The 17,558-nt window shown below is 46.4% G+C and overlaps 1 protein-coding gene across 1 annotated transcript in view; it reads right to left on the bottom strand.

Moving 5' to 3' along the window:
- dazl (deleted in azoospermia-like) overlaps positions 1–17,558 on the bottom strand; it is a 331,824-nt gene that overhangs the window by 132,276 nt on the left and 181,990 nt on the right. Inside the window, exon 7 of the mRNA XM_072510237.1 lies at positions 9,820–9,947. Coding sequence (XP_072366338.1) covers positions 9,820–9,947 — 128 coding nt within the window. The remainder of the gene's footprint in view (positions 1–9,819; positions 9,948–17,558) is intronic.

Here is a 17,558-nt window from a genome sequence, read left to right as displayed (position 1 = left end):
AAATTTGGGGGCAGTGGAGACGGCATAGGGGAGGGACGGGAGCTTCGGTGCGGTCCCCGATAAGAAACAATCATAGGTTCGTTCCGGGGAGAATGGATGGGGGATTTGGAGCATGGCAAAGAGCTGGGGTAGTACAACCAAGAGATCTATTTGTAGATGGGACGTTTGCGAGTCTGGGAGCGCTGACGGAGAAATATGGGTTGCCCCAAGGGAATGCATTTCGGTATATGCAATTGAGGGCTTTTGCGAGGCAACAGGTGAGGGAATTCCCGCAGCTCCCGACGCAGGAAGTGCAGGATAGAGTGATCTCAGAGACATGGGTGGGGGACGGTAAGGTGGCAGACATATTTCAGGGAGATGAGGGACGAGGGGGAGATCATGGTAGATGAGCTGAAAGGGAAATGGGAAGAAGAACTGGGGGAGGAGATTGAGGAGGGGCTGTGGGCTGATGCCCTACGTAGGGTAAACTCATAGTCCTCGTGTGCCAGGCTAAGCCTGATACAATTTAAGGTGCTACACAGGGCGCATATGACTGGAGCATGGCTTAGTAAATTTTTGGGGGTAGAGAATAGGTGTGCGAGATGCTCGAGAGGCCCAGCGAATCACACCCACATGTTCTGGTCATGCCCGGCACTACAGGGGTTCTGGGTGGGGGTGGCAAAGGTGCTTTTGAAGCTGGTGGGGGTCCGGGTCGAACCAAGCTGGGGGTTGGCTATATTTGGGGTTGCAGAAGAGCCGGGAGTGCAGGAGGCGAGAGAGGCTGACGTGTTGGCCTTTGCGTCCCTTGTAGCCCGGCGCAGGATATTGTTAATGTGGAAGGAAGCCAAACCCCCGGGTGTGGAGACCTGGATAAACGACATGGCAGGGTTTATAAAGTTAGAACGGATTAAGTTCGTGTTAAGGAGTTCGGCTCAGGGGTTCACCAGGCGGTGGCAACCGTTCGTCGACTACCTCACAGAAAGATAGAGGGAATGGAAAAGGAGTAGACAACAGCAGCAACCCAGGGGGGAGGGGGGGGCGGTGGAGAGGAATCGGACGGACTCTCAGGGATGTTATTGTATATGTAGAGGTATTTGGTATATGTAATTGTATATTGGATTGTTGGATTGTATTTTTGGAGAGTATTTATTTTGGACAAGGCAGTTGCCATTTAGTTTTGTTGTTTTTTGTTTTTGTTTATATATTACTTATTTATTTGTTTAAAACTGGCCACGGTTATTTATATTGCTTTATTGTTGTGTAAAAGAAACACTACGTATTGTTATGTTTGGCCAAAAAACTTGAATAAAATATATATATTTTTAAACTGTGCTGTTCCCCTCATGGCTGCCTTTCTCAGCTGGTGAGCCAGCAGGTGGCTAGCCTTCTCTCCATGTTCATAAAAGGTTCCCTGTGCCTGGTGGATGCACTGCCTTCTTGCTGGATAGCAGGCTAAAGTCTATTTTGTAGCTTTGCCCTCTCCGCCAGGAGGTCTACGGTCGGGGCCTTGGGAGAGCTCCTGTCGGCCTCCAGGATGGATCCAAATGGGATTCAGAACTCTTGAGGATCATCTTCAGTCTTGGCGTTCTCAAAATCGAGTAGATTTTATCTGTGAGGAATCATTCTCATGGAGATAATTTCATTAATATCAGAAGAATCAGATTCACTATCATTGTCATTTAATATGTAATTCATGTCTTTCAACATTTATTTCGGAGTCATTTACTGCCCATAGTTTTCCTATTTCCCACATGTCCTGCCATGGGTATTTCATGTGTTAACTCATACTAGGGGGAGGCAGTAGCACAGTGGTATTGTCACTGGACTAGTAATCTAGAAACTCACAGCAATGCTCTGGGGACATGGTTCAAATCCCACTAGGGCAGATGGTGGAATTTGAATTCAATAAAATAAATCTGGCATCAAAATAGTCTAACAACCATGAAACTATTGTCAATTGTTGCAAAACCCATCTGGGTTCACTAATGTCCTTTAGGGAAGGAAATCTGTCATCCTCACTTAGTCTGGCCTAGATTTGATTCCAGGTCCACAGCAGCGCCCACATCCCATAAACAAATAAAGGGAAAAAAACAGTACTTGGGACTCTTGTGAAGCTACAACCTTCACTCTTGCCAAATCATTCCCCAAAATTCTGCCTACTTTGTCTTGTAACTCCTCAAGCACTCCGACAGCTACTGGACCTCTGACACAAATCATACTCCAATTGTACTTTATACAATGGAACGGGATATAATCTCTACTATCCCCTTCACTAATATTTTCATTGAACTCTCTGGAGGCAAAACCAAATCCTTCCCCAGTAAGAGGGTTTGTGTAGCACCTGTGTCCCTTAAAATAGTTATGGGGATGGCTACCTTAGTCGAGGAAATGGGGTAATCTTCCCCTTCGACAAAAACTCTCCATATCTCTCATCTACCTCATTCATCATACCTGCTCCCACAACACCTAAGAATCGAGAACAATACAGCACTGGAATGGAACAGACCCTTCGGCCCTCCAAGCCTGTACCAGTCATGATGCCACCCTTTGCCAAAACCCACAGCACTTCCCAGTGCCGTATCCCTCTATACCCATCCTATCCGTGTATTTGTCGAGATGCCTTTTGAACGACGTTAATGGATCTGCTACCAGAACACGTTCCAGGAACTCATCATCCGTATAAAAAAAAAAACTGCCTCGCAAATCTCCTCTAAACTTTGCCCAGGACCTATGCCCCTGGTGACTGACCCCTCCACCCTGGGAGGAAGTGCCTGCCCATCCACTCTATCCATGCCTCTCAATCTTGCAGACCTCTACCAGGATACCCCTCAACCTCTGCAGTTCTAATGAAAACAGTCAGTCTATTCAGCCTCTCCACATAGCAAACATCCTCCAGACCAGGCAACATCCTGGTAAAGCTCCTCTGCATCCTCTCCAAAGCCTCCACATCCTTCTGGTAGTGTGGCGACCAGAATTATGCGCAATACTCCAAGTGCGGCCTTACCAAAGTTCTATACAACTGAAGCATGACTTGTTAAGTTTGCCTCGTCCAATGAAGGCAAGCTATCCATATGTTTTCTTGACTACCTTGTCCACTTGTGTTGCCACTTTCAAAGATCTGCGACCTGCACGCCCAGATCTCTGACGGTCTATATTCTTAAGAGTTTTGCCATTTCCGGTATATTTCCCCTCTATGCTAGACCTCACAAAATGCATTACTGCATATTTGTCTGGATTAAACTGCATTTGCCATTTCTCTGACCCAGTCTAGAAGCTATCTATGTCCTGCTGTATCCTCTGACAATCCTCAACACTATCTGCCACACTACCAATCTTGGTGTCATCCGTGAACTTGCTCATCAGACCAACTACATTTTCCTCCAAATAGTTTATGTATACTACAGAGGCCACAGCACAGATCCCTGCGGAACACTAGTTACAACCTTCCATTCAGAAAAACACCCTACTACTGCTATCCTTTGCCTTCTTGACCGAGCCAGTTCTGTATCGATCTTGCCACCTCACCTCCTGATCCAGTTTACTTCACCTTTTGTACCAGTCGGCCATGAGGCACCTTGTCAAAGGCTTTACTGAAGTCCATGTAAACAACATCCGCCGCCCTCCCCTCAATCATCTTTTTCACCTATTCAAAAAACTCGAAAGTTAGTGAGGCATGACCTCCCCTTCACAAAACCATGCTGTCTATCGCTAATGAGTCCATTTGTTTCCAAATGGGTATAAATCCTGTCCTCGAGAACTCTCTCCAATAATTTACCTTCTACCGACGCGAGTCTCGCCACCGGCCTATAGTTTCCTGGATTATCTCTGCTACTTTTGTTAAACAGCGGTACTACATTAGCTATTTTCCAGTCCTCTGGGATCTCACATGTAGCCAATGAGGATACAAAAATGTCAGTTAAGGTCCCAGCAATTTCCTCCCTTGCTTCCCCTCTGTATTTTGGGATAAATCCCATCTGGCCCAGGAGACATGCCTACCTTAATATCTTTTAAAAGACCCAATACCTCCTTTTCAATGTCAACATGACCAAAACTGTCCACACACCCTACCCAAGAATCATCTTGCACAACGTCCTTTTCTTTGGTGAACACGGATGAAAGCACTTATTTAATACCGTGACAATTTCCTCTGGGTCAACACATATGTCCCCACTGTCCTCAAGTGGTCCAATCCTTTACCTGGCCACCCTCTTGCTTTTAAATAAAAAGCTTTGGGATTCACCTTAATCCTACTTGCCAAGGACTTTATGACCCCCTCCTAATTTTCCACTTAAGTACCTTCCTACTTTCTTTATACGCAAGGGTTTTGACTGTCCCACCCCTCTAGACCGTTCAAAGCCTCCTTTTTCTTTTTGACGAGGTTCACAATATCCCTCGTTATCCAAGGCTCCCTAAACTTCCCATACTTATGCTTCGTTCTCTCAGGACTGTGACTTTCCTTCCCTCGGGTCTCCCAAATCCAGTTACATTCTGCCCTGTATTATTTTCCACTTTTGTCCTCTTTTCAGGATCCTCCTCATGAACTCCAACAAGTCCCACGGGCCTTCCTTGCAACTTCCAACATGCTAAACTAATACCTTGGTTCGAGTCTCACCATCACCCTCAGTACTTTCCTTCCTTTAAGGAGATGATCTCTGAGCATTCCAAGCTATCCATTCCTTTCCTACTTGACTTCCTTTCATTCTCCCACTGCTTATCCTTTTCATTCTCCTACTTCTTATCCTTTTCAAGTCATGGGGGTGATAGAACAACAGTTCAAATTTATGGATCAGCTCATAATAGTCAGCCATTATTGCACCTGGTCTAGCCGTCTTCACCCTCTGGTCTTACATGTGTTTGCACAGAAGTTAGGGAATTCTTAAAATTCTTCTACGAGAATTTCATCTCTCAATGTTCGTACCCATCTATTAGATTGTTTAGCTTAACTCTCAATTCTGCATACATCTGTCCCACCTGTCTCCTTAAATTCTGAAACTTGTACCTACATGCCTCAGGAACCAATTCATATGAATCCAAATAGGCTTTTTTTACCTAATCATAATTCTTAGACATTCCCTGACAGGGAAGCTTTTTCCTCTCTCGCCCATCTCATGCTCTCTCCTCCCAATTTCAATTTAGAAAGCTATCTTTTCCTTTTTGCTGCATTTCAAATCTTGTCTCCATTCTTTTTAATTTCCTCATGCTTGAACTGCAACCAAATTCCCTCCAGCTCAACTTCCCCAACAGAAAATGCTTTGATGCTACACAATACTTTGTGAACACTCCTGTGTTTCTAACAGCCCAAAGTGCTCAACAAATTTATCATAGATCTCTGCTTTCCTAGCTTTATCCAAAAACACCTCACCTGCCAATTCGATTAGCAATTTAAAACTGCTTCAAAAAGACATCAGCCTGAAGAGAAATCTTAAGCTTCCAGCACCATCCTATTATACCACAAAACTGGTGCCTCTTTTTACTTTATACTGCTACCCAAATGGGCAGCACGGTGGTGCAGTGGTTAGCACTGCTGCCTACAGCGCTAAGGACCCGGGTCACTGTCTGCGTGTAGTTTGCACATTCTCCCAGTGTCTGCATAGGTTTCACCCCCACAACCCAAAAGATGCGCAGGTTAGGTGGATTGGCCATGCTAAATTTCCCCTTAATTGGAAAAAAAATTAGGTATTCAAAATTTTAAAAGAAAAAATACTGTAACCCAAACATTACCATCTACCATTTCAAACATCATGCAAATGCTGCTGTCTACCTTTTCAAAGATCATGGACCTGAGCCCTTAAATTATGTTACAGCCTTCTGGGCTAGGGTGAGGATTCTAGTCCCACTTGACCCAGAGTCGCAAGACAATTGAAATTAATAAATATTTCTGAGAAAAACACCCAAATAATAAGACTGTGTTTCCAGCATACCTTCCTTCAAGGCTTTCAGTCAGAGATTTCTGCTTCCAGCCTGTGTGCGGATATGCCTGTAGATAATATTCCATGTAGGCAGCAGTGCGATCTCCCAACAGCAAATATAAGCCAGGGTAGATCCGGTGATCCTCAGAAGGTTGCAAGACGTACACGAGGACAGTCGTACATAGGGGTAGTTCCAGAAGAGTCTAAAGAAACTAATGTTAACTTGCACTGTATCTGATTGTTACCTTGCCAAGTGTGCATTAATAAAAGCCTGGTTTGGACAAGTCACCAGCAGCCCTGTAGATGCCTTTGCTAGACAACAAATACCGAACACAACAGTCTGTAATGGTTTTCACTGTAGATTCATTCAGGTCGCTGCAGTGTCAGAAATACAGCAGCTTTTCAGCAATACAGCCACACGAGAGTGAAGTCCAAGTGTCCAGGTCTCCAACTGTGCTTCCCCGGCTCTCTGAAAATCATCCTACTCAGGCAGCACCCAATCACCACGTGTTACCGGGAACAATACAACCTCCTGGCCAATTCATTGGCCACACGCCAGCCAATCAAAACAAATCCCACCGATCTCCCTGGTGCCGAAGCTTCGCTGTCCAGAAGCTAGTAAGAATAATCACTTTTGTAACTTTTGAATTCCTCATTTGTATTTCGATTTGTCACATGTACCGAGATACAGCAAAAAGTATTGTTCTGCGAACAGTCTAAACAAATCGTTCCATACATTAAAAAGACTTAGGACATACAAAAATGCATTGACATCAGACATCGGGTGAGCATATGGATTGTAGTACCACTCTGAAGAGATCAGTTCAGTTCATAAGAGAGTAATTCAGGAGTTTGGTAACAGTGGGGAGGAGGCTGTTTTTGAACTGGTTAGTGTGTTTTCAGACTTTTGTATCTCCTGCCCGATGGAAGAAGTTGGAAGAAAGAACCCAGGTGGGAGGGGTCTTTGATTATGCTGCCCACTTCCCCAAGACAGCGGGAAGTGTAGACAGAGTCAATGGATGGGAGGCACGTTTGCGTGAGGACTGGGCTATGTTCACGATGCTTTATAGTTAAAAAAAATTTTTTTTTTTATTACAGTCTTGGGCCGAGCAATTGCCATACCAGGATGCAAATCAGCCAGATAGGTGCTTTCTGTGGTACATGCCCTGGTCACGTCCAAGGATGGCAAGTTTTTGGGTCTCCTTCTTTAACACCATGTCACCGATTCTCAACGTTAAGCTGGAGCCTTGTCCATTGGTGGCCATTCTCAGTGTGTCACTCGCTAACACTGCAGACTAAGTCGGATATCCTCGCCTTTACCTTGTTGATAGCCCGGAGGAGAGTTCTACTGGGATGGAGATTTTCCACTCCGTCCAGTGCCTCAGCCTGGTTGGGTGACCTCACAGAACTTTTATATTTGGAAACTGTCATGTACATCGTTAAGAGGTCAGTACAGGGGTTTTATTTAATTTTTTTATGTGGGGCGGGGTTATTATGGTTTTACTTTGGGTGGGATTTGTATGAGCAGTTATATGCGTGGTTTTGTACTATGTAATATTAGTTTTCTGGGCCATTTGATGTTGGGGTCTCGTTGGTTACAAATTAACATTTTTAATAAAAATATATTTTTTACTAAGGGACTTTAGCATTTCCCCTCCCTCCCTCCTTTTTCAAATAGCAGGGTTAGATTTTCCACCAGTCTGCCAGGACTATTCCAGACAGTGACACATCCACTTTTGCCATGGCCACCTCCTTAGTACCCAGGATGTAGATTATCAGGCTCTTGAAATTTATTGGTTTAGTCCCATGAATTTCTCCGGCACTATTATTCTAGTAATAGGGATTTCCACCAATTCCCCCTTCCCACTAGGCACTTGGTTCTCTAGCACTTCTGTGAAGTTATGTGTCTTCTTCCATGAAGCCAGAACTTTGCTTAATTGCTCTGCCACTTTCTGGTTCTCAATTATAAATTCTCCTGTTTAGGACTGCAAGGGGCCTACATTTATCTTTAGTAATCATTTTCTTTAAACATCCTTATAGAGGGTTTTATGTTGCTTGCAAATTTACTTGCATACTCATTTTTTCCCCCTAATAAATCTCTTGGTCCTCCTTTGCTGAATTCTAAATGGCTCCCAATCCTCAGGCTTGCTATACGACTCCTCGTTGGATTCAATACATGTTTAATTTTATTTGTTAGCCATGGTTGGACTACTTTTCTTGTGGTGTTTTTCCATTGCTTATCGATCATCATGACTTTTAGACAATCAGGCAATTAGTCGTGGCCCCAGCACAGACCGTGGCCCCAGCGTGGATCCCTGTGGCACCCCACTACTAAGAGGAGGAGGAGGTGGACAAGGAGGAGTCCCATCTTCACATTGAGGATACCCTTCCATCGTGTTGATTGGCACTATCATACTACTAAATAGGATGGATTTCGAACAGATCTAGCAACTCTAAGCTGAGCAACCATTAGGGGCCAGGACACAAGAGCAGCAGAATCATATACAACCACAATCTGTAACCTCATGGTCTGGCATATGCCCACCATACTATTACCATCAAGCCAGGGGATCAACACTGCTTCACTGAAAAGTGCAAGTGCACGCCAGGAGCATCAGACATATCCACAAATGTGATGTTAACCAGAAGTTACAATACAAGACTACTTATCTGCTAAACAGTGAAAGCAGCATGCGATTGACAAAGCAAAGTGATTCTAGAACTAACAGATCAGATCAAAGTGCTGCAGTTTTGCCACATCTAGTCATGAATGGTGGTGGACAACTAAGTAATTCACTACTACAAATAGAGGCGGCTCCACAATTACGCCCATTCTCCATAGTCGGGGAGCCCAACACATCAGTACTAATTACCAGGCTGAAGCATTTTGCAAAAATCTTCACCCAGAAGTGCCCAGTGGATGACGCATCTCTGCCTCCATCCTCACAGATGCCAGTCTTCAGCCAATTCAATTCATTCAGATATCAATAAACAGCCAAACGCACTGGATATTGCTACGGCTATGGGCCCTGACAACATTCTGGCAATACTACTGAAGATTTGTGCTTCAGAATTGGTTGTGCCTCAGCCATGTTTTTCCCAGTCCAGCTACAACATTGGCATCTACCCAGCATTGTACTGCACGCAAAAGGACAAATCCATCCCAGCCAATTACCACCCAGTCTACTCTCCATCATCCGCAAAAGATGTGCAAGAGGTCGCCGGCAGTGACCTAGCACAAAAAGGTTTGTGGTGTTGGAAGTCAAATCAGCTCAGTCCCAGGGCATCACTGCAGGAGTTCCTCAGAGTGGTGTCCTAGGCCCAATCACCTTCAGTTGCTTCAATGGCCATCACAAGTTCAGAAAATGGGATGCTTGCTGGTGGTTGCACAATATTCTGCACCATTTATAACTCGGCAGATATTGCAGCAGTCTGCACCCATATGCAGCAGGACCTGTTCAACAATCATGCTTGGGCTGACAAGTGGCAAAGAACTTGCGTACCACAAAAAGTGGCAGGTAATGATCAAGGAGAATTTAACCACTGCCGCTTGACATTTAATGGCATTGCCATCGCCAAATTACTGTGGGTGCACCTGCACCACGGACTCCAGCAGTTGCTCAAGAACAATGAGAAGGGCAATAAAAGCTAACCTAGCAAGTAATACCCACGTTCAGGGAAGAACTTGAATAGTAAATAAAATTTCTGGTTGATAATACTTGGGAGAAATTACTAGGACAACAAAAATATCGGACAGGATTCTTTGGCACATTGTTGAACAGAATCCATACTGTCCATACTGAATTTTCCAACCCACTCTGAAAATCATTTCAAACATCACACTTCCTACAACCAATACTTCTTCATTTTGACTCTTCTCTGCTGCAGATAAAATCGGTGCACAAAATAAAAATAGCTTGGTTTAACTTACCTGTACATACTGAAGAGCTGACCCAGGAAATCCAGGTGATTGAAAGTAGGTGTCTGTGTTTTGACACACACAAGGAGTTGGTGATGTTATTAGGGGAGCTGGTCTTGCCTGAACCAAATGAATTGGATCTGGATAACAGAGCACAAAGAAGGTTAACTATCAAATAAAGTTTTAAAAATACATCAAGAAAAACTCACCCAAATGATGCAAATGTTACATTGATTCTCCCATGGAGGTACTCTTTTTTTAAATTAAATATTTTATTGAAAATTTTTGGTCAACCAACACAGTACATTGTGCATCCTTTACACAATATTATAACAACACAAATAACAATGACCTATTTTATTTAAAAAAATGAATAAATAATAAATAACAAAAATGAAAATTAGCCCTAATTGGCAACTGCCTTGTCACAAGTAACACTCTCCAAAAATATAATTTAACAGTCCAATATATAATTATCTGTAGCAACGACCTATACATACTATACAGTATATATTAACAACCCTGAGAGTCCTTCTGGTTCCTCTTCCCCCCCCCACCCCTCCCCCACCCCCACCCCTCCCCCCCACCCCTCCCCCCCCCCATCCCTCCCCCCACCCCTCCCCCCCCACCCCCACCCCTCCCCCCCACCCCGCACACCTATCCTCCACCCCAAAAAATTTACTGAGCCGTGCTCCAGTCATATGTGCCCTGTGTAATACCTTAAACTGAATCAGGCTTAGCCTGGCACACGAGGACGACGAGTTTACCCTGCTTTGGGCATCTGCCCACAGCCCCTCCTCGATCTCCTCCCCCAGCTCTTCTTCCCATTTCCCTTTTAGTTCATCTACCATAGTCTCCCCTTCGTCCCTCATTTCCCTATATATATCTGACACCTTACCATCCCCCAACCATGTCTTTGAGATCACTCTGTCCTGCACCTCGTGTGTCGGGAGCTGCGGGAATTCCCTCACCTGTTGCCTCGCAAAAGCCCTCAGTTGCATATACCTGAATGCATTCCCTTGGGGCAACCCATATTTCTCGGTCAGCGCTCCCAGACTCGCTAACGTCCCATCCACAAACAGATCTTTCAGTTGCGTTATTCCTGCTCTTTGCCACATTCCATATCCCCCATCCATTCCCCCCGGGGCAAACCTATGGTTGTTTCTTATTGGGGACCCCCCCAAGGCTCCAGTCTTTCCCCTATGCCGTCTCCACTGTCCCCAAATCTTCAGTGTAGCCACCACCACCGGGCTTGTAGTGTAGTTCCTCGGTGAGAACGGCAATGGAGCTGTCACCATAGCCTGTAGGCTAGTCCCCCTACAGGACGCCCTCTCTAATCTCTTCCACGCCGCTCCCTCCTCCTCTCCCATCCACTTACTCACCATTGAAATATTAGCGGCCCAATAATACTCACTTAGGCTCGGTAGTGCCAGCCCCCCCCTATCCCTGCTACGCTGTAAGAATCCCTTCCTCACTCTCGGGGTCTTCCCGGCCCACACAAAACCCATGATGCTCTTTTCAATCCTTTTAAAAAAAGCCTTCGTGATCACCACCGGGAGGCACTGAAACACAAAGAGGAATCTCGGGAGGACCACCATCTTAACCGCCTGCACCCTCCCTGCCATTGACAGGGATACCATATCCCATCTCTTGAAATCCTCCTCCATCTGTTCCACCAACCGCGTTAAATTTAACCTGTGCAATGTGCCCCAATTCTTAGCTATCTGGATCCCCAGGTAACGAAAGTCCCTTGTTACCTTCCTCAGCGGTAGGTCCTCTATTTCTCTACTCTGCTCCCCTGGATGCACCACAAACAACTCACTTTTCCCCATGTTCAATTTATACCCTGAAAAATCCCCAAACTCCCCAAGTATCCGCATTATTTCTGGCATCCCCTCCGCCGGGTCCGCCACGTATAGTAGCAAATCGTCCGCATACAAAGATACCCGGTGCTCTTCTCCTCCCCTAAGTACTCCCCTCCACTTCTTGGAACCCCTCAACGCTATCGCCAGGGGCTCAATCGCCAGTGCAAACAATAATGGGGACAGAGGGCATCCCTGCCTTGTCCCTCTATGGAGCCGAAAATATGCAGATCCCCGTCCATTCGTGACCACGCTCGCCACGGGGGCCCTATACAACAGCTGCACCCATCTAACATACCCCTCTCCAAAACCAAATCTCCTCAACACCTCCCACAAATAATCCCACTCCACTCTATCAAATGCTTTCTCGGCATCCATCGCCACTACTATCTCCGTTTCTCCCTCTGGTGGGGCCATCATCATTACCCCTAACAACCTCCGTATATTCGTGTTCAGCTGTCTCCCCTTCACAAACCCAGTTTGGTCCTCGTGGACCACCCCCGGGACACATTCCTCTATTCTCATTGCCATTACCTTGGCCAGGACCTTGGCATCTACATTTAGGAGGGAAATAGGTCTATAGGACCCACATTGTAGCGGGTCCTTTTCCTTCTTTAAGAGAAGCGATATCGTTGCTTCAGACATAGTCGGGGGCAGTTGTCCCCTTTCCTTTGCCTCATTAAAGGTCCTCGTCAGTACCGGGGCGAGCAAGTCCACATATTTTCTATAGAATTCGACTGGGAATCCATCCGGTCCCGGGGCCTTTCCCGCCTGCATGCTCCTAATTCCTTTCACCACTTCTTCTACCTCGATCTGTGCTTCCAGTCCCACCCTTTCCTGCTCTTCCACCTTGGGAAATTCCAGCCGATCCAAGAAGCCCATCATTCTCTCCCTCCCATCCGGGGGTTGAGCTTCATATAATTTTTTATAAAATGTCTTGAACACTCCATTCACTCTTTCCGCTCCCCGCTCCATCTCTCCTTCCTCATCCCTCACTCCCCCTATTTCCCTCGCTGCTCCCCTTTTCCTCAATTGGTGTGCCAGCAACCTGCTCGCCTTCTCCCCATATTCGTACTGTACACCCTGTGCCTTCCTCCATTGTGCCTCTGCAGTGCCTGTCGTCAGCAAGTCAAATTCTACCTGTAGCCTTTGCCTTTCCCTGTACAGTCCCTCCTCCGGTGCTTCCGCATATTGTCTGTCCACCCTCAAAAGTTCTTGCAGCAACCACTCCCGTTCCTTACTCTCCTGCTTCCCTTTATGTGCCCTTATTGATATCAGCTCCCCTCTAACCACCGCCTTCAACGCCTCCCAGACCACTCCCACCTGGACCTCCCCATTATCATTGAGTTCCAAGTACTTTTCAATGCACCCCCTCACCCTTAGACACACCCCCTCATCTGCCATTAGTCCCATGTCCATTCTCCAGGGTGGGCGCCCTCCTGTTTCCTCCCCTATCTCCAAGTCCACCCAGTGTGGAGCGTGATCCGAAATGGCTATAGCCGTATACTCCGTTCCCCTCACCTTCGGGATCAATGCCCTACCCAGCACAAAAAAGTCTATTCGCGAGTAGACTTTATGGACATAGGAGAAAAACGAGAACTCCTTACTCCTAGGTCTGCTAAATCTCCACGGGTCTACACCTCCCATCTGCTCCATAAAATCTTTCAGTACCTTGGCTGCTGCCGGCCTCCTTCCAGTCCTGGACTTCGACCTATCCAGCCCTGGTTCCAACACCGTATTAAAATCTCCCCCCATTATCAGCTTTCCCATCTCTAGGTCCGGAATGCGTCCTAGCATCCGCCTCATAAAATTAGCATCATCCCAATTCGGGGCATATACGTTTACCAAAACCACCGTCTCCCCCTGTAGTTTGCCACTCACCATCACGTATCTGCCCCCGTTATCCGCCACTATAGTCTTTGCCTCGAACATTACCCGCTTCCCCACTAATATAGCCACCCCCCTGTTTTTCGCATCTAGCCCCAAATGGAACACCTGCCCCACCCATCCTTTGCGTAGCCTAACCTGGTCTATCAGTTTCAGGTGCGTTTCCTGTAACATAACCACATCTGCCTTAAGTTTCTTAAGGTGTGCGAGTACCCGTGCCCTCTTTATCGGCCCGTTCAGCCCTCTCACGTTCCACGTGATCAGCCGAGTTGGGGGGCTTCCTACCCCCCCCCCCCCCCCCCCTTGTCGATTAGCCATCACCTTTTTCCAGCTCCTCACCCAGTTCCCACGCAGCTGTATCTCCCCCAGGCGGTGCCCCCCCGCCCATCCTCTCCCATACCAGCTCCCCCCTCTCCCCAGCAGCAACAACCCAGTAACTCCCCCCTCCCACCCCGCCCCCGCTAGCGTAATTACTCCCCCCATGTTGCTCCCAGAAGTCAGCAAACTCTGGCTGACCTCGGCTTCCCCCCGTGACCTAGGCTCGCACCGTGCGACGCCCCCTCCTTCCTGCTTCTCTATTCCCGCCATGATTATCATAGCGCGGGAACCAAGCCCGCGCTTCTCCCTTGGCCCCGCCCCCAATGGCCAACGCCCCATCTCCTCCACCTCCCCCATCACCACCTGTGGGAGAGAAAAGTTACCACATCGCAGGATTAGTACATAAAACCCCTCTTTGCCCCCCACATTCGCCCCACCACTTTGTTCGAACGTTCTTTTTAATAACCCGCTCATTCCAGTTTTTCTTCCACAATAAAAGTCCACGCTTCATCCGCCGTCTCAAAGTAGTGGTGCCTCCCTCGATATGTGACCCACAGTCTTGCCGGTTGCAGCATTCCAAATGTTATCTTCTTTTTATGAAGCACCGCCTTGGCCCGATTAAAGCTCGCCCTCCTTCTCGCCACCTCCGCACTCCAGTCTTGATAAACGCGGATCACCGCGTTCTCCCATTTACTGCTCCGAGTTTTCTTCGCCCATCTAAGGACCATTTCTCTATCCTTAAAACGGAGGAATCTCACCACTATGGCTCTGGGAATTTCTCCTGCTCTCGGTCCTCGCGCCATCACTCGGTATGCTCCCTCCACCTCCAACGGACCCGCCGGGGCCTCCGCTCCCATTAACGAGTGCAGCATCGTGCTCACATATGCCCCGACGTCCGCTCCCTCCACACCTTAAGGAAGACCAAGAATCCTCAGGTTGTTCCTCCTTGCGTTGTTTTCCACACATCGTTTCTGATGTGCCTCCTGCGTCTCAGTCTTCACCACCAGGCCCTGTATATCGTCCTCATTCTCGGCTGCCTTTGCCTTCACGACCCGAAGCTCCCGCTCCTGGGTCTTTTGTTCCTCCTTTAGCCCTTCGATCGCCTGTAGTATCGGGGCCAACAGCTCTTTCTTCATTTCCTTTTTTATCTCTTCCACACAGCATTTCAAGAACTCTTGTTGTTCATGTTAAACTGCCACCTTCCGACACCATCTTGGTTTTTGCTTGCCTTCCTTGCCGCTGTTCTAAAGGATCCACTGCAATCTGGCCACTCTCTCCTCCTTTTTCCATCCGTATCCAGGGGGGATTCCCTCCTGGTTTACCGCACAGTGTTTTTAGCCGTCAAAATTGCCGTTGGGGCTCCTATCAAGAGCCCAAAAGTCCGTTTCACAGGGAGCTGCCGAAACGTGCGACTCAGCTGGTCATCGCCGCACCCGGAAGTCCCCATGGAGGTACTCTTGGCATACAAAAGATATTCTACCAAATTCAAGCAGTATTTGGCTTTTCTTACCTTTCAATTAGTGTTAAGTTAAATCTCAAAAGATATGGTGGCTTTTAACTTCTCCACTTGTTTACTGGTTTTAAGGAATAAAATGCACATCATACCACCTTCTGCATCCTCAGGATATCAGAAAATCCATCACAGTCCATGCCATACTTTCGTGAGTTTATATTCTGGTCATGTAGGCAAAAATGACCACCAATTCACACAGCAAGGTGCCACAAACCGCAATGAAATGCATGTCAAGTTACATAGGTGTTCTGTTTGATCAAACATTGGCAGCATGCTGCAAAACTCTACTCTTCTTTGAGCTGCTTTCATCTAAAGTAGTAAGATTTCAGCTTGTAGATGATAAAAGCATTATGACACAAGTAAATCATCTCTCATTGGAAAAGTTCACTTTGTTTTTGATTGTCTTTGTTGTCGGTCAAAGTTGCTATTACTCATCCAAGTGTGCGAGAAACCATTTTGAAAATATTTGTTTCTGGAGGACAGGTTTGTTGCCAACTTTGGTTGGCTCTTAATTCGTTGCTAGTTGGGTCTTTACTGAATTTGGTCTGCTTCTATAACCTTTGCTCTAGAGTCGCCAGGTATCTTTATGATACCGCCACGAGGTTCAAGTACTGATCAATAACTCGACACATCAATTAGTAAGATTCAAATTAAAACACATTTATTATACACAGTAAATCACTACTCATGCATAAACTCTACTTTCTAGACTATTCTCTTATCACTAAAAGGCCTATATTTAAGTTCGGAACTGGCCCACCAGGTCAGGGGAACAAATGGCCTTTCGTTCGATCGGATCTGCTGGGTTCAATAGCTGGTATGGACTGGTAGCTAGGAGCGCCTATCTCGTCGCGTGTGTTGACTGGAGACTTACTTGGTTGATGCGGCAGCTTAGGCAGTTCACTCTCAAGGGTTGATTCGAGTTGCTGAGTGACCCTGCCAAGACGACCGATTTGAACTTGGGGGCTTTACTTTATAGTCCCCAGGGGCTTTGCGCCGTTCGGGGCGAACCCCGCATCTGGTTCCAAGTGATTGGACTACGTTCCGATCACTTGGATCGATTTCTCCAATACTGGAGTTGTTCCCTCATCACTGGGCGGTCCCCAAGTGTCCGTCGGCCTTCCTTTGTCTTGGCTCCTGCTGGCGCTGAGGAGTCTGGCTTGGCCTTATTCACCTTAAATGTTTCGATTGTTCCCTCATCGCTCATTAGTATGCAGAAGGCTGTGAGTTTCAGTGCTGTCTGGGCTTTTGCAAGTTCTAATACACAGGATTTCTGCATTTGCTAGTTTTTGCCTGCGTTGGCTGAATTTCCCTTTGCGGACCTCTATTTTAAGTCGGGAAGTGGCCAACCCAGGTGGCTACAGGTTCTAGATCTGTGCATTCTGCACGGAGCAATAAATAATCAATAAATGTTGGCTTGGCCAGCAATGCCCGCAGCACGCAAAGGAATACAAAGTAAATAAATTGTGTTGGAAGTCGGATAAATATTTATGCAACACAAAATGTCAAGCGTTTCAGTCCATAAAAGACTTATTGGATAGTTACGCACATGAAAATAAAAATACTCAAGTTGAACAAAGTAAAGAATTTAGAAGAGAGTTTTAATTAAAGTTGCTTGTTCAGACACATTCAAAGCAAAAATGGAAAATATGTAGCACAACCCCTGTTACACCAAGATCAAATTCCACTAAGACAGCTGGGAATTTGAATTCAGTTCATTAAACAAAAGAAAAGATATGACAGTAATGCTAACCACAAAACTACAGGATTCCCATAAAATCTTCTGGTTTAATAGTCTACTTTAGGGAAGGTAATGCTATCCTCGCCCTGTGGACTTTCCCACTCCAGGTCCACAACAATGTATTCATTTTAAAACAATCCTTTAAAATGGCTCAGTATGTTCAGCAGTTCTATCAAATCACTACAAAAAAAAGTACAAAACCAGATAGACCATTCTACTACATTAACCGAGCCGTTGGACAAAGTTTAGGACAAGTGCCAAAATTGGAAACTCAACAGTCATGGTCACAAATTATACCTTCAGCCACCGTCCCAGACTATCCAGCACGGTTATTTCCTATCCCCACACTGACAGGATTGATCCACAAGAGATGCAGCACAGTGGTTTGCAGTCAGGAGAGAGTAGACACGAGGATCAACTTGACATCACT

Source organism: Scyliorhinus torazame, chromosome 6, assembly GCF_047496885.1.
Source record: "Scyliorhinus torazame isolate Kashiwa2021f chromosome 6, sScyTor2.1, whole genome shotgun sequence".
NCBI classification, from domain to species: Eukaryota; Metazoa; Chordata; class Chondrichthyes; order Carcharhiniformes; family Scyliorhinidae; genus Scyliorhinus; species Scyliorhinus torazame.
Note: the sequence above shows the minus strand (reverse complement) of the source record. Positions and strands in the feature narration are given on the sequence as shown.